The sequence below is a fragment of the Panthera pardus genome, unplaced genomic scaffold, assembly GCF_024362965.1.
Source record: "Panthera pardus isolate Hobbes unplaced genomic scaffold, ASM2436296v1 HiC_scaffold_18, whole genome shotgun sequence".
Taxonomy (NCBI): domain Eukaryota; kingdom Metazoa; phylum Chordata; class Mammalia; order Carnivora; family Felidae; genus Panthera; species Panthera pardus.
Genome location: NW_026526743.1, coordinates 35,389,018 through 35,412,968, shown reverse-complemented (window position 1 = coordinate 35,412,968; position 23,951 = coordinate 35,389,018). Strand labels below are relative to the sequence as shown.

Below are 23,951 nucleotides of genomic sequence, written 5' to 3'. Positions count from 1 at the left end.
CCCCGGGAAGTCGCTGTCCTTACCTTCAGAAGCAGCCCGCGCCTCCGTGTGTGCGCCCGTTGGCCCTCCGCTCCGTCCTGCAGCTACCCACTGCCTTCTCGCCGCCCACCATGGCCCTGCTGCACACCGGCCGCGTCCTGTCCGGGGTCGCCGCCACTTTCCACCCGGGCCTCGCTGCCGCGGCTTCTGCCAGAGCCAGGTAAGCAGGACAGACGGAGACGGAGCTGGGGACAACAGGCCTGCCCAGCCGGGCTGCGGGCGCCCCCGGACATATCCCCCCTCCCCGCAGACGCAAGCACCACACACATGCTTTCTCTGACACCCCTTCGGCCTCACTGGGCGCTGAAAATTGAGCGCCGGCGCCTCAAAGTAACCCTCTCCTTTGCCCCCAGGACTGCAGGAGAACGTGTCAGCGCGTTCCCCGGGGTTAGGCAGTGTGGCCCTCTACGGCACCCGGACTTCCATTCAAGGGTGGGGGGTCACGAGACGCGGATTCGGCGCGGTGGGGGTGGGGCGGCGAGGGGAGAGCAAGCGGGGCTGAGGTGCCGGGCCCGGCCGGCCTGGCGCCCATTGGCTGCGCCGCCGAGGCTGCCTCGCACCGGTTGGCTGCGGCGCGGAGGGGCGCGGGTGCCCTTGATGGGCTGCCCTGGGGCACGGCGGGGCTCACCTATCGTGTCCGCCTTCGGGCCTAAGCAGGGTTGGCAGGGCCGCGGCGTACTGCCGGTCGTGGGCCTGGGAGTAGGAAGTACTCGAGAGGAAGGTACCCCGCCGAGGCCCTGGCTTTCCAGCCCAGCTTTCTTTTCTGCATCCCCTGACCTTGGCGGGCGGCATCCTCCCATCCGCGTTAGCGGCTATGTCGCCGGTGACCCCTTTGCTTGGAAAAGAACAGAGGTGTAGTTCACCTCCGTTTTGTTTGCCCTTAGGGGGTCTGATTGTAGAGAAGTCACCGTTCTTCCTCTCCACCTCGCTCTGCTCTCATTCAGTAAATACTTCGTCAGCTATGAGCCAGGTACTAGACCCGATGCTAATGATGGAGGCTGCGGTGAACACGCCTGACGGGGAAACAGGTGCCACTCAAAAAATTATAAATATGTCATTAAGCCCTGCGTGCTAAGTATTGCCATTAAAAAGCACGGAGTTTAAAGCGAATTAGTAATTCCTTCCTGGTGGAGACCTGAGCCAGGCGATTGATTCACTCAAGAAGGCGATTTGGGACCGGATCCTTAAGTACCACCTAATGAATCTAGTCTCCAGCCCACCTCCAGCTAGATATTGACTACAAGGAGCAAAGCCTTGGCCTCTTTTATGTGTCTTGGCCTTTCCTTTGATTGTATGCGCGTTGTCTTCAAGTCAGCAGAAGTGTGTCCTTACGGAGCCTCGCACTCTTGGCAGTACAATTTTGTCTGGGCTTTCACTGCTCCTTCTCTCCCAGATTTGGCTCCTCCTTGGCCCTATGTCAAGGTGTGCTCTTTAAGCCATGCTACCTAGTGAGCCAGAATTAGGGAGTGGTTATCATTCACGCAGCCAGTTTGGAAAGGGGTGCCTAAAACGATGGGCAAGAGAAAGTCTTTCAACATTGTAGTAACCTTAAATTAATTATTGTTTTATAAATTTGGCTGCGTGTCCTAAAGCTTACTTAAAGTGCTTGGTGAAAATCCCTATGGGTGTGACCTTTTAGTCATTCTTTGAGTTTGAGTGGCTGACTCATTTTTCTTTTCAGTCTTCTCACAATTAGAATGTACATTCCACGGGGGCAGAGACCTTACCTACTTTGTTCCCTGATATAAAGCCTTAAAATAGTTGAGTGCCTGTAGTTGAGGAGGTGCTGTTCAGGTTTAAGCAATGATACTTAATTGGGTAATAGAGCCTATAATGATCTGTTCTTAATTCTGATTATTTAATTTTTTGTGAAATAACTGAAGGAGTATCACGAGACCCTTTGGAAAGGCAGTGTGTGGTAGTTGTATAATAACCAGTAGCTAGAAGATCAAAATTGTACTATCTTTCCCATTTTTAACTCTGTGATCTTGAGCAAATTAATTAACTTCTCTTCTTATTTTAAAATAAGAATGTGGGGGCGCCTAGGTGGCTTAGTTGGTTAAGTGACCAACTCTTGATTGTGATCTCACAGTTGTGAGATCGAGCACCACAATTCAAAATAAAATAAGAATGTGAAGGAAAACATTTTTTTAACTATTCTTAAACTATATATTTTAAACTATTTTAATTTTAGTTTTTTTAGTTTTTTTAATATTTATTTTTGAAGGAGAGAGAGACAGACTGTTAGTGGGGGAGGGGCAGAGAGAGAGGGGGACACAGAATCCGAAGCAGGCTCCAGGCTCTGAGCTGTCAGCACAGAGCCTGATGTGGGGCTTGAACTCACGGACCGCTAGATCATGACCTGAGCTGAAGTCGGCCGCTCAACCGACTGAGCCACCCAGGTGTCCCTAAGCTATTTTAATTTTAAATTTTTTTTTAACGTTTATTTTTGAGACAGAGAGAGACAGAGCATGAACGGGGGAGGGTCAGAGAGAGGGAGACACAGAATCTGAAACAGGCTCCAGGCTCTGAGCTGTCAGCACAGAGCCTGATGTGGGGCTCGAACTCACGGACCGCTAGATCATGACCTGAGCTGAAGTCGGCCACTTAACTGACTGAGCCACCCAGGCGCCCCTAAGCTATTTTAATTTTAAAGCGCCAGGTAGGTTCCCAGGAAAATTACAAGACATTTGATTTAGAAAAGCTTATCTGAATAGTTTGTACCTAACATCTTTTGGTTTGTTAGCCAACATTGCTCAATGGCTGAGGTTTTTTGCACTTGTCCAAAGTACATTTGTAGGAATCACTTTGTAGGCCACAGGTTATCAGCATCAGTTTTGTCCCTAGCACTCTTGTTTTCAGCTAGTACTGTCCCTTGAAAACATCATGGTTCTTACATTGTGGGTATAGTCTTTACAGTTTTAAGGAAGGGAATGATGATGGGCATAGAGGTTCTGAACATGATTACTAATGTAGAACTAATCAAATTGGGTATCCATGCTCCTGTATTTAGATTAAGATTCAATATGGTGTAGTTGCTTTTAGAATTCTTAAAAGATACACTCCAGAGGCGTCTGGGTGCCTCATATATACTGTGTGCTCAGAAAAAGAAAGATTCCGCTCTTGATCAGATCCCTGCCAGAAGACTTGAGGCTTTGGTTTCTCAGAGAATCTCTGTACTCAATAAACTTTGTAAAGAACTTGATGAATAAGTGCTTTTCACATCATTTAATAAGAATGGCACCTTCTGTCCTTGTGGCTTGGGGCAGCAGTCCTGTCATTGTTGATTAAAGGCCTTAGAGACCAAGACATCTGTTTTGAAATGACAGTTGCTTCCTGCAGGTTTTCTATAATAGGTCTTTGACATTCAAAGTATTCCTTTCACTCACCAGTTAATGGCAGGGATATATAGAGGCAGGTGGCTGCAAGCTTTCAGGGTCTAAACTGTGGGTAGGAAATAAAGGAAGTTTTCTTCAGGCCCAGGTCAGAAGTTGTTTCAAGGTATCTGTTTCTTACTATTGCTTAGGTACGGGAACAACTAAGCAGCCTACAACAATGAAAAAGAACAGAGGGGTTTTGAGTCCTGGCAGTAAAGCTAATGAGGGAGATGGATGGTAATGATAATGTCTCTCAAAACTGTAGGAAAACTAGTAGCAATTGAAAAGCAAGAGGCACCTGGGTAACTCAGTCAGTTAAGCATCTGACTCCTGGTTTTGGCTCGGGTCATGACCGCATGGTTTGAGAGTTCAAGCCATGCATCAGGCTCCAAGGTGGCATGGAGCCTGCTTGGGATTCTCTGTCTCCTAGCTCTGCCCCTCGGGCATGTTCTCTGTTTCTCAAATAAATAAACATTTTAAACAAATAACTGAAAAGCAAGAAAGACCTGTATTTGGTCATAAAATTATGACCATTTCCTTCTTGAATTATCTACATACTTGCCTTGCCAGGCTCCATACTGGCACGGTAGAATAGAAGCATAGAAGGAATGATTTAGTAGCAATGATACCAGTGAACAGCAAGCACTCATCCTATTCCAGGCTCTGAGTGTTTTATATTTAATAACTCCTTTCATCCTTATAACAACTCTGTAAGGTGGGTACTGTTATGTGCTCATGTATTTACTTTTTTTTTTTTTTTAATTTTTTTCAACGTTTTTAATTTATTTTTGGGACAGAGAGAGACAGAGCATGAACGGGGGAGGGGCAGAGAGAGAGGGAAACACAGAATCGGAAACAGGCTCCAGGCTCCGAGCCATCAGCCCAGAGCCTGACGCGGGGCTCGAACTCACGGACCGCGAGATCGTGACCTGGCTGAAGTCGGACGCTTAACCGACTGCGCCACCCAGGCGCCCCTGTGCTCATGTATAAGGAAGGTTGAGATGTAATTGGCTTGCCTGTGCGCACACAGGCTTGTAGGCAGCTGAGCTGTTATTTGAATCCGTGCAGTTTGCCGAGTACTGACATTATCCGAGGCAGGCTAATAAAAGTCTGGGAAATCCAAAAATGGAATAATCTACCCTTTGATAACAGAATTAACTATATGTCACAATTACAGCTATTAATACAGAGGCAGTTTCAACTTGTCAGGAGAGCATAAATTTAACTCTGTAATGCTGTGCTGAGCCATCCAGGGTGCCTCGTGGAGGAATGAAATGAACGAGTGCTGACTGGCCACTGACTAGTTCAAGAGAATCATTTTCAGAAAAGAAATTCTGAATAATTCACTGAGCTTGTCAGCGTGGTGACCGTAGAGAACTTTCACTGTGCTGTGCTGAAACATTTGGTTGAGATTGGATAAGTGATTACTAAAGGAACTTGAGCTATTTCACCTGGGTAATTTGGAACCTTGCTTCCCTAGCTTTCACCTTTCCCTGCAGCACTCCCCCTGCCACCCCTCTGCCCCCAGCTCTTTTTCACCCTTAGCCTTTCTTTTTTTTTTTCAACGTTTTTTATTTATTTTTGGGACAGAGAGAGACAGAGCATGAACGGGGGAGGGTCAGAGAGAGAGGGAGACACAGAATCGGAAACAGGCTCCAGGCTCCGAGCCATCAGCCCAGAGCCTGACGCGGGGCTCAAACTCACGGACCGCGAGATCGTGACCTGGCTGAAGTCGGACGCTTAACCGACTGCGCCACCCAGGCGCCCCTCACCCTTAGCCTTTCTTATGCCTCTGCTGGGAACGCCTTTTTCCTCCTCTCATCGGTAGCACTTAGCTCATGTGTCACCTCTTCCTGCAAGCCTTCTAAGCCTATACTATCTCCCCCTTTCCCAGGTTATTAGGTCCTCTCCTCGGTCTCTTAAAACTAATATTCTGTGCTCTGAGCCTGTCTTTATCGCTGAAGGTCATCCTCCGGCCCCAGCCTGCCTACAGGTCACCCCACTGGGCTAATGTGGTAGATAGTCAGGGGTTGTTTTACTCTCACTGATATTCCCAGCTCTTAGCACATAGCACATTCTCAGTGATTGATTTAGACAATCATAAAGACTTTCTGTAATCTGAATCTGTAAAGAGCTTTTTGCTAATTTATCCTGAAGAAAAGGGGTAATCTTTTTTTCAGAACAGTAATTTACTATGAGGTAAAACCTCAGTTTTGATACATTAATGCATCCTGCTGCTGAGAGTGTGTGTTAGAAACATAGATGGTGCTTCTTGGGTGCACTCTTAGAAATCTCACAGTAGTGGGGCACTGGGTGGCTCAGTTGGTTGAGCGTCCAACTTCAGCTCGGGTCATGATTTCATGGTTTGTGAGTTCAAGCCCCACATCAACTCGCTACTGTCAGCCTGCGTGGGATCCTCTGCCCCTCCCCCACTTACACTCTCTCAAAAATAAATAAAATAGTTTTTAAAAAATCTCTCAGTAGCTAAAAAATAAAAATAAAAAATCTCTCAGTAGGTTTAGATGAAAGATAGCCTGGAAGTTTTATGTTTTCTATGTTTAGGATTCAGTTTGAGAAGGCCAGATCAAAAAAATTGTTAGGTGATATTTGGTCACTTGATTAAAATAGGATTTTGAGTATCTGAGAATTAATCATTGTTTACCTATTTAATTAAAATGAGAAAATATTGAATTAAACATACAACATGATTGTAAAGAACCTTAGTTCCTTCATATATGAGGAACTGTGTTTTGTTTTTGGACATAAGAATCAACATAAAGCATAAAGAAGTATTCTGGTAAAACACAGAATCTCCACTGTATAGGCATATAACACAGAAGGTAGAAAATAACCTTTTATATTATAAAGTCATTAATCACTGAACCAAGGAAGAATAAGCAGACTTTTAAAAAATGTTAACACATTTCTTAGCTTCTTTTCAGACTTAGTTTTTATGAATCAAGACAAAATTCACTTTGCAAGTTTTGTCCTTATATGCTCTTTCATATTTGGAACAAGCTGATACTCTAGTATAAGAGATTCTTAGTTTTAATTTCTGATACAGTAAATATTGGTAGTTATACCCCACATAAATAAAAGCTCTTTCAGACCCTCAACAAGTTTTAAGAGGAAAAACAGATCCAAAGACCAAAATGTGTAAAGATCACAGCTTTAGAACAACATGACTTTTTTTTTCTTTGAAAGACTAAAACATACACAAAGTTGTACTTCTCTTGTCACAGTTGATCTGAGTATAGTCCCAACCACTCATTAAAAATAACTTTTAGGGGTGCCTGGGTGACTCAGTCAGTTGAGCGTCCGACTTTGGCTCAGGGCAAGATCTCGCGGTCCATGAGTTCGAGCCCCATATTGGGCTCTGTGCTGACAACTCAGAGCCTGGAGCCTGCTTCGGATTCTGTGTTCCCCTCTCTCTGCCCCTCCCCCACTCATGCTGTGTGTGTCTCTGTCTCTCTCTGTCAAAAATAAATAAACATTAATTTTTTTTTTTTTTTTTTTTAATAACTTTTAGAGGCACCTGGGTAGCTCATTCGGTTAAGCGTCTGACTTTGGCTCAGGTCATGATTTCGCAGTCCATGAGTTCGAGCCCCATGTCAGACTCTGTGCTGACAGCTCAGAGCCTGGAGCCTGCTTTGGATTCTGTGTACCCCCCTCTCTCTGCCCCTCCCCCACTCATGCTCTGTCTCACTCTGTCTCTCAAAAATAAATGTTTAAGAAAAAAAATTTTTTTTGAATAACTTTTAGCCAGGATGCCTGGGTAGTTGTATCAGTTAAGCCTCCAACTCTTGATTTCCACTCAGGTCATGATCTCACAGTGATGAGATCGAGCCCCATGTCTGGCTCACTGCAGAGCCTGCTTCAGATTCTCTATCCCTCTCTCTCCCCCACTCTTTCTCTCAAAATAAGTAAACTTTACAAAAATAACTTTTAGCCAAAGTACCTTCCATTTCACGGACAAAACTGAGGGGGCGGGCATTGATGCCAGTCCTGCGCAAGCATTTTAGCAGACTAGTGGGTGCACATAGTTCAGCTTCTGTAGCCACACACATATCCCTTTTATACTTTCTTTTATATATATTCTCTCTTTTTTTTTTAATGTTTGTTTATTTTTAAGAGAGAGAGACAGAGCATGAGCGAGGAACGGGCAGAGAGAGGGGGAGACACAGAATCTGAAGCACACTCCAGTCTCTGAGTTGTCGGCACAGAGCCAGACATGGGGCTGGCACTCAAGAACTGAGATCATGACCTGAGCTGAAGTCGAATGCTTAACCAACTGAGCCACCCAGGCACCCCTACGCTTTCTTGAAATGGCAACAACATGCTTACGAAAATGACCCAAAGCTATAGCCTTCTAGCCTATGTAAAAATAAAAAGTAAAAATATATGAAATTTGAATTATGTTTAGTAATAAATGTGTCTATATCCTCTCTTAGAAATTGTCTAAGAATCCAGTGATTAACCCTTTAACTCATAATTAAATTAGTCCACGATTTTAAGTTACTTAAAGGTCTTGGGAATTGTCTTCAAGCTAACACATTACAAAATACATTATTTTTCTTCTAAATACCCATAACTCCGGTCTAATGAGAAAAATATCAAATCCAATAGAGGGGTACCCTGCAATATGCCTGACCAGTACTCCCCAAAATTGTCAAGGTGATAAAAAAAAGCAAGGCATGTCTGAAACTGTCATCACCAAGAGAAGCCTCAGGAGACATGACAAGTAAATGTAATATGGTATCCTGGGTGGAACTTTATAACAGAAATAGGACATTAGGTAAAAACTAAAGAAATCTAAATAAATTGTGGGCTTAATGTGTCGGTTCATTAATTGTAACAAAAGTACTCTACAAATATAAAATGTTAGTAGTAAGAGGAAACTGTTGGGGGGCAAGTTGTGGGAACTCTGTACTAGCTGCTCAATTTTCTGTAAATCTAAAACCATTCTAAGAAATTTAACCTACTAATAAAAGTTAATAAAAAAGATACATAATTTTTTATTTTTTTAGTTTAAGTATAATTAACATACAGCATTATTATATTAGTTTCGGTTATGCAACATAAGGGTACAGCAATTCTATGCATTACTCAGTGTTCATCAATCTAAGTGGGCTCTTAATTAATCCCTTTTACCTGTTTTTACCCATTCCCCACCCACCACCCCTCTGGAAACCATCAGTTCTCTATATTTGAGAGTCTGGTTTTTTGTTGGTCTCCATTTATTTTGTTTCATAAATTCCACATATGTGTTAAATGATACAGTATTTGTCTTTCTGTGACTGGCTTATTTCACTTAGCATTATGCCCTCTAGATCCATCTGTGTTGTTGTAAATGACAAGACTTCATTCTTTTTTATAGCTGAGTCATATTCCATTGTGTATGTATACTATATCTTCTCATTCATCTGTGGATGGGCACTTGGGCTGCTTCTATCTTAGCTGTTATGATGATGCTGCAATAAACATAGGGGTGCATATATCTTTCGAATTAGTGTTTTTGTTTTCTTTGGGTAAATACTTCATAGTGGAATTACTGGAGCATATGGCAGTTCTATTTGTTGTTTTTTTTTTTAATTTTTTTTTAATTTTTTTTTTTAACGTTTATTTATTTTTGAGACAGAGACAGAGCATGAACAGGGGAGGGTGAGAGAGAGAGGGAGACACAGAATCTGAAACAGGCTCCAGGCTCTGAGCTGTCAGCACAGAGCCCAACGCGGGGGCTTGAACTCACGAACCGCGAGATCATGACCTGAGCCGAAGTCGGATGCTTAACCGACTGAGCCATCCAGGCGCCCCTATGTGTTTGTTTTTTTAACTTTTGTTGTTGTTTTCTTCTTTAAGTACTCTCAACACCCAACATGGGGATCAAACTCACGACCCTCAGATCAAGAGTCACGTACTCTACCCACTGAGCCAGCCATGTGTCCTCTATTTTTCACTTTTTGAGGTATCTCCATAGTCTTTTCCCCAGTGGCTGCACCAGTTTGCATTCCCACCAACAGTGCATGAAGGTTCCTTTTCCTCCACATCCTAGCTGACACTTATTTCTTGTGTCTTTGATTTTAGCCATTCTGACAGGTATGAGGTGAAAATATGTCAGAATAATTAGTTGAACACAAATTCAGATTTTTCATAATTTCAAACATTATATTAGGAATGCTTTGTGTATAGTATGAGTAAACCAATGTAAGTTTAGGAAAAACAAAGCCACATAGAATATAATGTATGCTGTGTCTAAATAAAAGACCTAGCTTTTTTTTTTTTTCCCTAAGCCTCACACCCCACATGGAGCCCCATAAGGGGCTTGAACTCACAACCCTGAGATAAAGACTTCAGCTGAGATCAAAAGTCAGACACTTAACTGAGTAAGCCACTCAGGCACCCTAGAAGACATAGCTACTTTTATTATATCAGTTAAACTAGTCTCAAAGGTTTATCTCATTTATGTGAACTTGAATTTTTTAAACATTTCTGAGTTAGTTTCTTTAAGAAAAAACTTTTGTCTAGCACATTTAAAGTAATAGGAATTCAGTCCCTATAACACAATCAGAACAGAGTGCCTTTGAGATTTTTATAATCCAATTTATCAGTACCCTCCAGAGCTGGAAGACATTTCACATTCAGACACTCAGAGGCAAAACAAAAAAGCCTTTCTGAATTACAGACACATAGAGATCTTATAGCTCTTTAGGTCTAAAACTTCAGCTCTTTAGGTCTGAAACACACAGAGAATAAACACAAATAAAAACCTCACAATTCTGATTAAAAAAAAGAAACAAAATCACACAAACAATAAACCATATTATGTGTCATCTCTCACCCAACAGAGAATATATCTTTGCTGTCCATTTACAGAAATTACTGAATGGTCAGATCATAAAACCAGATTCACAGTCATTGCTGCCAATGAGGACTAGCTTATTGGCCATACATGGAACAGAAACAAAACCCCAAATCACTAGGGGGTGGAGAACAAGCCAGAGAAACAAGCCTCAGAAATTTAAAGCTCTGTTGCCTTGGAGTGCCAGGGTGGCTTAGTAGATTGAGTGTCAGACTCTTAATTTCAGCTCAGGTCATGATCTAGAGTTCATGGGATCAAGCCCTGCATCGGGCTCTGTGCTGTGTGGAGCCTGCTTCTGATTCATTCATTCATTCTCTCTCTCTCTCTCTCTCTCTCTCTCTCTCTCTCTCTCTCTCTCTCTGCCCCTACTCTGCTCACTCGCATTCTCTCTAAATAAATAAACTTTTAAAAGAAAAGCTTTAAAGTTCTATTGCCAAAAAAAAGGTTCTGTTGCCTCTTGAGATTACCTCAGGGCACTGAGGACAGATGTATACTTCCCTGGCAATACAGTTCACCTGGCCCTGGTGGATGACCTCCCCCCGCCCCCACCACCCCAAGACTATTAAGGGATAATTTTTTTTACAAGATAATTTTTTAAGGTAAAATCGTGACTCTTGTATAAATAAAGAATAATGAACATGGTCCAGGATTTTTTAACTTTGTAAGTAGTGAAGGAATCAGTAGGATGTTACAAGCAGTTCTTGTTGATTTTTAATTCCTAAATACCTCAAAATTCTGTCTTCCTCTCAAGCCCTACTGCCCCATCCTCATTCAGGCCCTCCTTTAACTCTCTGGCCATGTAATGAGCCAGTGCAGTGAGTGATCCTTCTGCTTCTACTCTGACCACTCTGCATTCAGTGCCCCACCTTGCTCGAAGATGGGCTCTAAAAAGGCAAGGCTGGGGCGCCTGGGTGGCCCAGTCGGTTGGGCGGCTGACTTCGGCTCAGGTCATGATCTTGTGGTCCGTGAGTTCTAGCCCCGCGTCGGGCTCTGTGCTGACAGCTCAGAGCCTGGAGCCTGCTTCATATTCTGTGTCTCCCTCTCTCTGACCCTCCCTTGTTCATGCTCTGTCTCTCCCTGTCTCAAAAATGAATAAACGTTAAAAAAAAAAAAAAAAAAAAGGCAAGGCTATCCATGCCACTCCCCTTACCTGATCAACAACCCTAACCCTCCTCACACCCAAAGAAAACAAAACTTTAATGACTCCACATGTTCTCATTATATCCAAGATGAGACACACAGGAACCTGTATTTTTTTTTTAATGTTTTTATTTATTTTTGAGAGCAAGATCTAGTGAGGGATGGGCAGAGAGAGAGGGAGACACAGAATCCAAAGCAGGCTCCAGGCTCTGGGTTCTCAGCACAGAGTCCGATGCGGGGCTCGAACTCAAAAATTGTGAGATCACGACCTGAGCTGAAGTCGGACACTTACCCGACTGAGCCAGCCAGGTACCCCAGGAACCTGTATTTTTAACAAGTTCTCCAAAAGATACCCCTTAATAATTTTGAGAACAAGATAAAACCCAAGCCCCTTTGAGGGGACAGTATCACATAATACTCTTGCCCTTGTTTGCTTCTTTTGTGTCATCTTTTGCCACTCTGTTTCTCATAGCCCTCTTTGCCTGGGAATTCAGGACAGGTGTGGGCTACTTTAAAAGCCTACACATGCACCCTGTCCTCCCCATCCACCTTCTCCTCCTTGCATTTGTGTTAAAGTCTTTGGTCTTCTGCATTCTTCTGCAAAGAGATGGATTTTCAGCAGATCTGAGAAGTCTCTGGCCATGGAAATCTAGCTACTATGACTGATTTCATTTTATTTCCCATTTCAGCTCCTGGTGGACCCATGTGGAGATGGGGCCCCCAGATCCCATCCTGGGAGTCACAGAAGCCTTTAAGAGAGACACCAACAGCAAAAAGATGAATCTGGGAGTTGGTGCCTACCGGGACGATAATGGAAAGCCCTATGTGCTTCCTAGTGTCCGGAAGGTGAGTTTGCTGTTCATCTCCTGCCTTCCCAGGGTGGTTAAACTGGAGAGAGCTCCTAGAGAGTGGCAGAAAGAGCGCCACACTGGGAGTCGGGAGACCTGGGTTCTAGTTCTGGCACTAACTGCTTGAATGACTCAGGTTGTCTGCTGTGGTCTCCTTGGCTGTAAAAGTGACAGATTGGAACTGTGTGGTCTTTTTCAAGATTGAACTTACATGATTTTCTACTGAAGCAGGCATCGTCTCGTATTTAATCCTGAGGGTGCACATAAGGACGAAGAATTAAACATTGCCTTTTGGTGATAAGAATAGCCCTTTGTGGATGAGGGTTACTGTGGTTATTTTCCATTTCCTCTCATGTTGATTGCCTTAATAAAGCTCTCACACAGGCATGCTCTGTCCTTTCTTCCTACTGCACTGTAGAATAATTTGTTTTATTTTTGTTGTATTTTTATTAGTAGTTTTTCTATTGGTTATCATTATAACTTTAAATAATCCTCTTACAACAGTTTTTTTGAAAGAAAGTATGAGTGTCCCTTCCCTCTGCACCTCCTCTGTTGATATATGAATGCTTCTTTGTCACTTCTCAAAGTGGGGTGGTGATGCATCATTCCCCCATACAGGCACAGTGAGTGAACGTTTCAAAAGAATACTTCCAGGTGAGGATAAGGAACTTTCTAACCATCTGAGCTTCACACTATACAGCAGGCTGGCCCAGCCCTCATGAGCCACTGAAATAATAGAACATGGCCTGAATGAACCACTGGAAGAAGAAATTTCTTCCAAAAGTGTGGGAGTGTGGGTTAGGTGTCCTCTCTATGACTCTCTGAGTACAAAAAAAGGGCTCAATTGTGAGGAGAAGACCCATTGAAAACTGCTGGCTGCTGGGTCTCAGGTCATGCAGAAATTGCTCTGGTCTCAGCAAGTCAGTTTAAAGTACTCAGCAAGTATTAGCTATTTTACAGGCTGGAACACCACCACAAGCTCTTGTACATCCTTCAAGTTGTTCCCCCATTCAGCTGAGATTCAGGAAGGTTACTAATTTGCTGAGACTCACACAGCTAAAGGGACAGCCACGCCTCCGTCTCCAAAGCATGAAGATATGTGGCTGTTACTGTTAACGCTTTGAAGTTCTGAGACTGGCGTATGCCTTGAAATACTACTTTTTTATGTATTTAGTTTGATTTTATCATCTCATATCTACTTATAAGTGTTTTAAGTGTTGCTCGTAAACCTTGTTCTTGTGCATTCCAAGAATGCCATTTTATATTAAATATTGACCAAGAGAACACTGTACCCATTCATATAAAAACCTAAACCATATAAAAAATATATATATGATTTTAAAAATCAGAAATATTTCTGTTCTGCAATATAAAATATTAAGTATTCTACTTTTTTTATAGTTTGTATTTATTTATTTTTGTGTTTTCAAGATTTTCTTTAGATTCCAGTTAACATGCAATGTAATATTAGTTTCAGATGTAGTACTTAACCCTTTTCCTTGGACAGTACTTCCAAAATAAAAACAAGGCTTTACTTCCTTTATATTGAATATATATGGTTAAGTTATAAAACATTAAATATTAATTACAGTAATTCCAGGTAAGGAGAAGAAACTAAGCGGGTGCATTTTCTCTTGTCTAGGCAGAGGCCCAGATTGCTGCAAAAAATTTGGACAAAGAATACCTGCCCATTGCAGGACTTGCTGAATTTTGTAAGGCATCTGCAGAACTAGCCCTGGGTGAGAACAATGAAGTGTTGAAAAGTAGCCGGGTAAGCAGAGCAGACTCTGGCATCCTACGGTCTGTGTTTAAATTTAACAGTTTAAACAAATGTGAACTAATTTAAACAAATAGAGATACATCACTTTGTGTGATGGTTGTTTGCAATAACCACACTATTGCTAATATGTCTCCTTTAGAAAGTAAGTTGGCACTTGTTAAATAAACGATTTCATATAACACCAATCCCAAAAATGCAGCAGTAGTCCTGAAAATGGAATAGTAATTTGATTGAAGATTTGACACTGCTCTGTGTATGCTTATGTTTATCTTGTACTGAATATGCTTTAGAAACTTAAAAAATGAAAGGACAAACTACAGGACGCCTGGGTGGCTCAGTCGGTTAAGTGAGTGTCTGACTTCATCTCGGGTCATGATCTCACGGTTCGTGAGTTTGAGCCCCGCATCAGGCTCTGTGCTGACAGTGCAGAGCATGCTTGGGATTCTCTCTCCTTCCCCTGCCCCTCCTCACTCAAAATAAATAAACTTTTAAAAAATAATAAAATGTAGCAATATTATTATAATGTATTGATTCGCTTTTCAAGGAGCTTTGATGTTCAGAGACGCATTGAATTTTGTATAATTCTAGAATATTTTAATGTAGTGACCATGGTGTATATATAAATTAGCCCTTATTCATGGGGAGTGAGTTTGGGTCCTGAAAGTTTCTCATATACCATATGATACTAATAACAAGCCCTAAGGAATTAGCTTCTCCATCAGCAAAGGTGTTGGAAACTGAAGAAGTGGCTGTTTTGAGAACTCTAAGGAGAATCAATCTGTCTCTTAGCAAATGAGGAAATGAAACAATTAGTGCTATTTTCTCGTTTGCAAATACCCATTTGGAACATTGTCTTCAACTTCTGAAAAATGAAGGGCAATGACTACAGAGTACTGCTCTGTGGGCTTGGCCTCAGTTCTGTATCTGTGGGCCTCTAGCGAGTGTTGGACCTCCCTGACAGTGGTGTCTCTCCTTCAGTATGTCACCGTGCAGACCATTTCTGGAACCGGGGCCTTGAGGATTGGAGCCAGTTTTCTGGTGAGTCTGGAAACTCCTTCAGGAAAGAGCTGTAAGACAGTCTGTAAGCTGAGGAGGAGGGTGTTTTCCTATTGCATGTGTGTTTGCTGACTTCTTTCCACATAATTGGAAGATTTCCTATTCTCTGATAAATGGAGTCAGGGGTAAGGAATATGAAAGTACTTTAACTAATTTGGATTTAAGTTTAAAAAAAAAAGTACTTAAAAACTACAAGGAAGATATAATAATAATAAGGCACCTGGGTGGCTCAGTCAGTTAAGCATTTGACTCTTGGTTTTGCCTCTGGTCATGTTTTCACGGTTAGTGGGTTCGAGTCCTGCATCAGGCTCTCTGCTGATAGTGTGGAGCCTGCTTGGGATTCTCTCACCCTTCGTCTCTCTCTGCCCCTTCCCCGTGAACATGTTCTCTCTCTCTCTCTCTCTCTCTCTCTCTCTCTCCCCCTCTCTCAAATAATTAAAATTTAGAAATTATAATAACAATAAATATAATTTATTGAGCACATATCTGTTACTAGCAGCTTTTGTTTTAACTCAGTTAATCTTTATGAAGGAGGTTCATTTAATGCTATTTTACAAATGAAGAAAGTGAGGCCCAGAGAGGTCCCTAACTACACAGCCAGTTTCCTTGTCAGAGCCTGGATTCCAACCCAGGCAGTCTTGATGCTGAGTCATACCATCTCTCAGTCATTACTGTCTCTCAGTCATTGAGATAAACTGAAGAGAAAAATAGAGAAAAATGTCTTCCTCCATAAAATATGTCACTTTATTTTTCCTTCATTTTTCCATTCCCTTTCATCCCATTTTTTAGCAAAGATTTTTTAAGTTCAGCCGAGATGTTTATCTGCCCAAACCATCCTGGGGAAATCACACACCCATCTTCAGGGACGCTGGCATGCAGCTACACGGTTATCGATACTATGACCCCAAGACATGTGGCTTTGACTTCACAGGCGCTATAGAGGACATTTCGGTAAGTGTGGCTTGCCCTGAAGGGCAAGAGGGGTGAAGGAACAAGCTTCCTTGTGGAGATTTGATGCCTCACATCTCAGTCTCAATATCTGACTTAAAATACTGGGGATGAGCTAATTCTCAGAGCTCATATTATCTTCATTGATCAAAAATAGTGACCCTACAGCATTTCAGGTAAATTGTCTTGTTGAGGGCTGCAAAATCATCTGTTGGTTGTCTTTTTAGAAAATGCCACAGCAAAGTGTTCTTCTCCTGCATGCCTGTGCCCACAATCCCACGGGAGTGGACCCTCGCCCTGAGCAGTGGAAGGAAATAGCAACAGTGGTAAAGGTAAGGAGACTGAACTGACTGGTGACAGTTCTGTGTTCAGTAACTAGTCTTAGATGTTTGCCTTGGCAAAGTCTTAACAATGAGAATTAATTACCCTTGAGCCCACATTGTTAAGTTGTCAGGAAAGAACGTCTCATTTGCATAATTAGCAGTTCTTAATTGATGATACGTGAGCAGCTTGCAAGTAATTTTTGTTCCTCAGCCTGGATGTGGGGAATTCTGATAAATCTTGTCATTGACCAGCCTGTACAGTGGGTACCCACTGGTCCCGGGATGTCTGTCGTTTGCCCTGGTCCTTGTTACTTGTTCATCTTTTGTACACTGTTTCATGTCCCCTCCTATCCTTGCCTGTTTGCTCAGCGTTGCCATTACCATTCACAGCATCAGCTGTCAGAGAAGGCCCTAGTCAAAATTTTAATGGAGGAGGGGCACATTGGTGGCTCAGTGGGTAGACTGTGTAACTCATGATCTCAGAATCTAGAGCTTGAGCCCCACATTGGGGATAGAGTTTACTTAAAAAAAAATTCCAAGGGAGGAAAATATTTCTCTTGCCTTATGTCCGCGTTTTCACTTCTTTTGGTTTCCCTTTCTTTACATTCTGTCAAACCTAAGGTATAAATAAAATGAGATTGGGGTGGGGGAGGGGGGACAGAGAAAGAACATTCAGAGAGCACTTTGAAGATGAGATGGTTCTCATGAGGCCTTCCCATGATTTCTGGGTATGAGGTGAGGCTGCCAGAGTTACATTAGCCCCAGAAAAGGCTGATGCTGGTCCTGTGTCGACTGGACCACAATAATTACCCAGACTCCTGTGGGCCTGAAAAGAGCTTCCTGTTGGATCAAGCAGCTTTCTGGGAAGACTGAAATTAAGAGTCTCTTTTCTTAATGTCTTTTTGAGGGACCATATCCACCAAAGTAAAAACATATATAATGATAACCTTAACTCAAGGAAAATTAAACATCTCCAAATTGCCAGTTGGAGAGAAAACTGTGTTGACTCTATGTGAGGCAGACGTCGTCCCAATAAGCACAGGCAGCCATGTGGGTTGTCTTGAGAAGGACTCCCTAAAGCTTTGCTCTTCTCTTTCCTTCCCAGAAAAACAACCTCTTTGCATTCTTTGACATGGCCTACCAGGGCTTTGCCAGCGGTGATGGTAACAAGGACGCCTGGGCTGTACGCCACTTCATCGAACAGGGCATTAACGTTTGTCTCTGCCAATCCTATGCCAAGAACATGGGCTTGTACGGTAAGTGGAAGGCCCCAGTCTGTGATGTCTGTCCCAGTGAGATTGGAGAAGCGCTGGAAAAGGACACCACAGAGTGTCTGTGCCTGTCCATGCGTGTGTGTTACCCAGAGAGGAAAGACCAGTAACATGGATCTAACTGATCTTAGTCACATCATCTTTTGTGTCTCTGAATTCCTCCAGCAGAGAAAACTATTGTTTCTCTAAACAAGAAGTAACCGTTCCATGAGCCAAGAAGTTGGATATATTAAGAGACCTTTGAGTTCTCAGACTTTCTTTCTGTTGTCTCTAAAGTCACCATACTGGATGTTGAAAGGTTTTTATTTATAACATATTTTTGTGACGTTGCTGATGGAAGCATAACATGTAGCAAATTGAATCATGATTTGCTTCAGCATTTTAGATTGGAAAACTAGAAGACAGGATCCCTTTTTGTTTTCTCAGGTGAGCGTGTGGGAGCCTTCACTGTGGTCTGCAAAGATGCTGATGAAGCCAAAAGGGTGGAGTCACAGTTGAAGATCTTGATCCGTCCCATGTATTCCAACCCTCCAATCAACGGGGCCCGGATCGCCTCGACCATCCTAACCAGCCCTGACCTGCGAAAACAATGGTAAGAGCACACTGCCACTACCCAGCCATCTGTCTGTCCCACCACTGATCTTTCAAAGCTCCTTTATAATCAGCAACTACTGACATACAAATATCACGCAGCCTCCATGTATGGAAGAGGGAGAAGGGAGAGAGGAGTGGGCATTTTTTTTTTTAGCACTTTCAAATAAATACATTGGAGACAAATGATTGAGAAATGGCAGGGTTTTTTATTCCATTATCTCCATGCTAAGTAAACCTGCCTTCTCCTCAAATTGAGTTCAAATTGAAGTACCTTACATAGGAAAACTTTTTTAAGAACACCATATTTTTGGTTCTTAATCCTAGTAATAACTACCACCGAATCAGTATTTCTGCTGATTTTCAGTTTTTATTTTTCCTACCGTCTGAATCTCTTGGCCCCTGTGCTCTTAGTGTTACTCGATCTCTTTAACCACAGTCCACATAAGACAGATATTTTGTATCATGACTCTGAACACATTACCTGTAAACATATATATAACTGACATGGTTGTCCAAACTTAATATTAGGCTTCATGTGTTATACTTAAATTTTTTTTAATGTTTATTTATTTTTACGAGGGAGAGAGAGCATGAGCAAGAGAGGGTCAGAGATGGGGGCACCTTGGTGGCTCAGTCGGTTGGGCAGCCAACTTCGGCTCAGGTCATGATATCGCAGTTTGTGGGTTCAAGCCCTGCATCAGGCTCTGTGCTGACAGCTCAGAGCCTAGCGCCTGCTTTGGATTCTGTGTCTCCCTCTCTCTCCTTTTGTCTCTCTCTCTCTGTCTCAGAAATAAACGTTAAAAAAATCAAAAAAAAGAAAAAAGGGTCAGAGAGAGAGGGAGACACAGAACCCAAAGCATGCTCCAGGCTCTGAGTTGTCAGCACAGAGCCTGGTGCGGGGCTCAAACCCACAAACTGAGATCATGACCTGAGCCAAAGTTGAACACCAAACCGAGTCACCCAGGCGCCCCTTTGTGTGTTATATTTTAATATTTTCTTTTTTTTTTTTTTTTTTTAATATTTCCTGAATGCCAGTTGCATCCATCTACCTTGAATTTATGACCTACTCATGAGTCATGACACACAATTTAGAAAAACTTTATCACCTACTAATGGGTCCTGACACAATTTAGAAAATCTTGCTCTAGATCAGAGGTTGGCAAACTTCTGTGGATCAAATCTCGTTTGTTCCCTGTTCTTGTAAAGTTTTATTGGAACACAGCCACACCCATTTTTGATGAATTACGTGTGGCTGCTTTTATGCCATATAGCAGAATTTAGTAGTTGTGACAGAGAGCAAATGGCCCACAAAACCTAACAAATTTATAATTTAGCCCTTCATAAAAAGTTTTCCATGCTAACTGTACTGGAACTTTAAAAAAATAAAAAAATTTAAAAAGTAAAAAATAAAAAGTTTGCTAACCCCCTGCTGTATATAATTCAAAGTTAATTAACCAAGGGGCATCTGGGTGGCTCAGTCAATTAAGTGTCCGACTCATGATTTCGGCCCAGGTCATGATCTCACAGTTTGTGGGTACAAGCCCCACATTGGGCTCTGTGCTGAAAGTGTGGAGCCTGCTTGGAATTGTCTTTCTCCCTCTGCCCCTTCCCTGCTCGTGTTTTCTCTCCCCACCCCACCAAATAAATAAACAAACTTTAAAAAAAAAAAAAAAGCCAAGATGCCCATGAACGATGTGATTTGTTATAACAAGAGTTTGTCCTGTGTAGCCAGTTAATTGGGGGAATCGATTCCTGAGTAGCTTCCTGAAGAAAAAAGCTAAATCTGTTGTCTGCTGTCTGCAAGGAACTGTATCTGCAACCCCCCAACTTTTCACATGACAGCTACTCTTTCTACCTTAAATTAATCCTGTGAAACATTGAAGTAAGTCTGGTTCAGGGTAGTTCTTTCAGTTCAGTAGTCCATGGAAGGCTTACCAAAATATTAACTACTTTTTAAATTCTACTTTTTTCCATTATAGCATTAACGTGTAAGTACATTTCAGAAAGTTTAGGAGAGGGAAAAAATTAACTGTAAATATAGTCACTATAACCCAGCTTTTTTCTTCACTATTTTTCATCATTGTAACATACTATATATTTTACTCCTATATATGCGTGTTGTAGGATTAGTTTCGATTTGTCTCTTAGAATTATACTAAGCTTTTTTTTTTTTAATGTGTGCACATCAGTACACATCGAAAGTCTGTAGTGTACAAAGATGACAAAGGTAGTATGCTGGATGAGTAAGACATTTCTACCTGTAGAGTTTATAATCCAGTGAGAAAGGTACATGTATGGCATTGATAAAAGAGACAAGGAATAAAGGCGGATGAAAGGAGCAGCCATCGATTCTAGGGGGAAATGAGGGAGGACCTAATGAAGACAGCAGCATGCGGGCTGTGCCTTGAAGAGAAAAGGCGGCTTTTTTTCCCCCAAAGGAGATGAAGAGTAAATGAAAACTGGACAGATGTACATGAAGAAAGCCACACATTACACGATGTGCATCAAAAGTCCCAAGTGGTTTTTTGTGGCAGAGACACTGAGTGGGAGGAGGATGGAGAAGGCAGCAAAGCTGGGAAGGTGGGAGCAGATAGATCATGGAGCACCTTCACTGGTATCTTGAGAAGTCAGACATTCATTCTATGGGTAGCAGGGAGCACGGAAGGGCTTCACCAAAGTTTCTCTGGATCTGGCCGTGGTCACACTCCCTGCCTTTAGCACCCCGGCCTCAAAGTAAATGGAGCTGGAGAGATGGAACCATAGGAAATGTAAACCCAGTGCCATCCCTAGAAGGGCCAGGGCTCCAGCTCCAGCCAGTAATCACTCTGCTAGTGCCGAGTTGCCAACTTGCCAACTTTTCCAAGGGAGGACAAATCCATGTTTTTAGGAGCAAGTGCCCAATTGTAAATGTTTAACGAGTCACAAATGACTAGGACTCTCATTTGACTTGTAATTGGCGATTGTGATCTGTTCTGTGTATGGCCTCATCATAGGTGGTTAAAGAATGTGAACACATAAGAACTGGGGGTAAACTATAAATGTTTCCACAGTCGTCTAGTTGCTGAGAACAGATAAGAATTTCCTCTAGAGCCATAGGAATAGAATGGGAAGAGGAGATTCTGAGGAAAGCAGTGATTATGTACAGAACCGAGTGAGCCATGTGGATCAGGACTCCTTTCAGCCACCCAGATAGAATTACATCTCTTCCTGGGGCCTTCAACACAGCACTGTTCTATGGGTTCTTACCTTCTCTTGCCTCGTTCCATAGTTGGTTGTTCCCAGGTTTGTTCCCAGTGTCAAGTTGTAAGATTTACAGGCAAGGACTATGTCTCAAGCCCCCTTTCTCCCTACCACCTAGCACATGGCTTGGCACATTGTAGCCTCCCAGTGCACTGTCTTAACTGCAAACGCAGGAGTGTTTCTTCCATCCATGTTAAAAATAAAGTCATAGTTTACTATTTAAAACACAACTTTTGCCCCCACATAAAGTATGGAGAACTTTAGCCTTCCTAGGTTTGAGTCGTTCTTTCATTTTTCTTAATAACTCAATTATGTTAATCATTTTAGCTGCCTAATCAAAATAGTGTTCTAATAGAAAACAGAAGGCTATAACTAGCATATAACTCAGGATAGGACAAAGAATTGAGGCACACTAGGGGAATACTCATGTCAGCTGTGGCTTGTCTGTCCGTGCTTGTCCGGAATTGAGCTGCATCTTGGTGGGTTTTTGCACAGGTTGCAGGAAGTAAAAGGCATGGCTGACCGCATCATTAGCATGAGGACTCAGCTGGTCTCCAACCTCAAGAAGGAGGGCTCCTCCCACAACTGGCAGCACATCACTGACCAGATTGGCATGTTTTGTTTCACAGGACTAAAGCCTGAACAGGTGAGTGGACTCCAGTTTCTCCTCAGCTGACCAACTGATGAGTCTTTGCAAAATGATGGAATTCCTCATAGATCACTTAGCTGTTCAGATTACTGTTAAAACAGTCGTTTGAAGCCCTTTTAGGTAAAGGAAGAGTGTAGCATTCATTTTGTTTTGTTCTTAGTCATTTACCTGTCTGTGTCCCCCATGAGGTTGCACACTGCTGAGGAGCAGAGCATGTTTTGATCATTTTTGTGACCACTGCTGCTTCTCTGAAGAGTTTCCCAAACCAAAAGGAGCCTGAATATTGATAGGAGACATAGCTGTTCCATAGCTGGATTCTGGATCTATCTTTCCTACAAATGCTGAAATGAGATTTGATTTTTTTTTTTTTTTTTTTTTTGCCTGTCCACACCTCGGTATTCTTCATCCTACTTTAAGATAGCATTTTGTCCTTCTCTCCCTCTGCACTAGCCTACCAAATTCTGGGAATAGGGTTTAAACGAGAAAATAGAGTTTTCTGTTATTTTCCTGTTTTAACACTTGGCCACCGTGCCACACCTGGCTGGGCAAACCCCCCTGCCTGGGAGTGCTCCTGTACTCTTTTCTCTGCAGGTGGAGAGGCTGACCAAGGAATTCTCCATCTACATGACAAAGGATGGCCGCATCTCTGTGGCAGGAGTCACCTCGGGCAACGTGGGCTACCTTGCCCACGCCATTCACCAGGTCACCAAGTAATTTCCCTGCTGAGAAAGAACAAACAGCCTTCCTGTCTACAGCCTCTGCTGTTGTGAGATTCACACAGAGGAAGGAGGAGGGTGGGTGGCGGTGAGCAGGTCATTTCTTTTCAGAGACAGTACTTAACACTCAACCATTGTGTTTCTCAGAGAAGAACATGTAGTGAAATAGGGCAGAGGCATCTGTGGCTGGTGTCTGAAACTTTGTGGCTCAAAACCAAACTCCTGCTCATGCTTTAACTCCAGCTGTTCCAAGAGTTTACATGTACAAGAAAGCCCAAAAAAACCTGTCGATCATGCCATTGCAATGTTTCTGAAGCTTTAACTGGAACACCATATGGTGTTGGGGCACCTCTGCAGATCCAGCACGAGAGTAGCACCTACAAGAGGTGTTGTGGGAAGACCTCATTCTAACATTAGCAGTCAGTCCCGTGTCCTCCCGTGATTGAGCAAGCTTATCAACAGACCTTGTTCCAGAAATCATGTTTCATGAAAACCAGCAAGTCTGCTGCCATTGCAGCGAGGAAAATAAAAGATACTGTTTCCTGTCTTATTTAAGGGGGGAAAAAGGCCCTTCTTTTTAATACTTTCAGGCATTTTAATGTTCCTCTCTTCTCCCTTATCATTGCTGTTCTTTTCCTTACGCACAGAGATCTATAACTAGCCTAGATTTTCACCCTCTTCTCTTGCTCAATTGATCATCAACCCCATCCTATAGGATTTACTTACTTGAAGAATGAAGAACACATTTTACCGTTCATCCCATACCCTCACCTTTCTCATCAGAGAATAGCAGAGAGTAAGTCACTGCACTTGATTTTCGTGTCCTCTTCAATGATGGTCTCCTGTCGAGGTGTCGCCTCTGCCCAGTTGGACCCCTCGCTTCATCCAGTGTGGTCGTGCAGTCTCTCATCTCGCATCATGAGCAGGCCGTGCAGGGCAGACCAGGAAAGAGGATATCTGGGCTTTGGTTTTAACCTTTGTGTGCTGCCAGCTAGGCTCAGGCTTCACCCTCTGGAAAGAAAACCGCCATCTGCTCCGATCACGTAGACTTCTTGCAGCCTGGTTTCTCTGTTTAAAATAAAGATACTGTAGACCCAACCACTGTCTGCTA

At 42.7% G+C, this 23,951-nt stretch overlaps 1 protein-coding gene across 1 annotated transcript; it reads left to right on the top strand.

Moving 5' to 3' along the window:
- Positions 1-23,936, top strand: GOT2 (glutamic-oxaloacetic transaminase 2). Its single transcript, XM_019455743.2, has 10 exons — positions 1-199; positions 12,105-12,261; positions 13,906-14,034; positions 15,022-15,081; positions 15,889-16,050; positions 16,275-16,379; positions 17,476-17,626; positions 18,068-18,233; positions 21,971-22,121; positions 22,716-23,936. Exons 1-10 carry the CDS (start codon positions 111-113, stop codon positions 22,836-22,838), a joined length of 1,293 nt encoding a protein of 430 aa, XP_019311288.2. The 5' UTR covers positions 1-110; the 3' UTR covers positions 22,839-23,936.
- Positions 23,937-23,951: the final 15 nt, after the last annotated feature.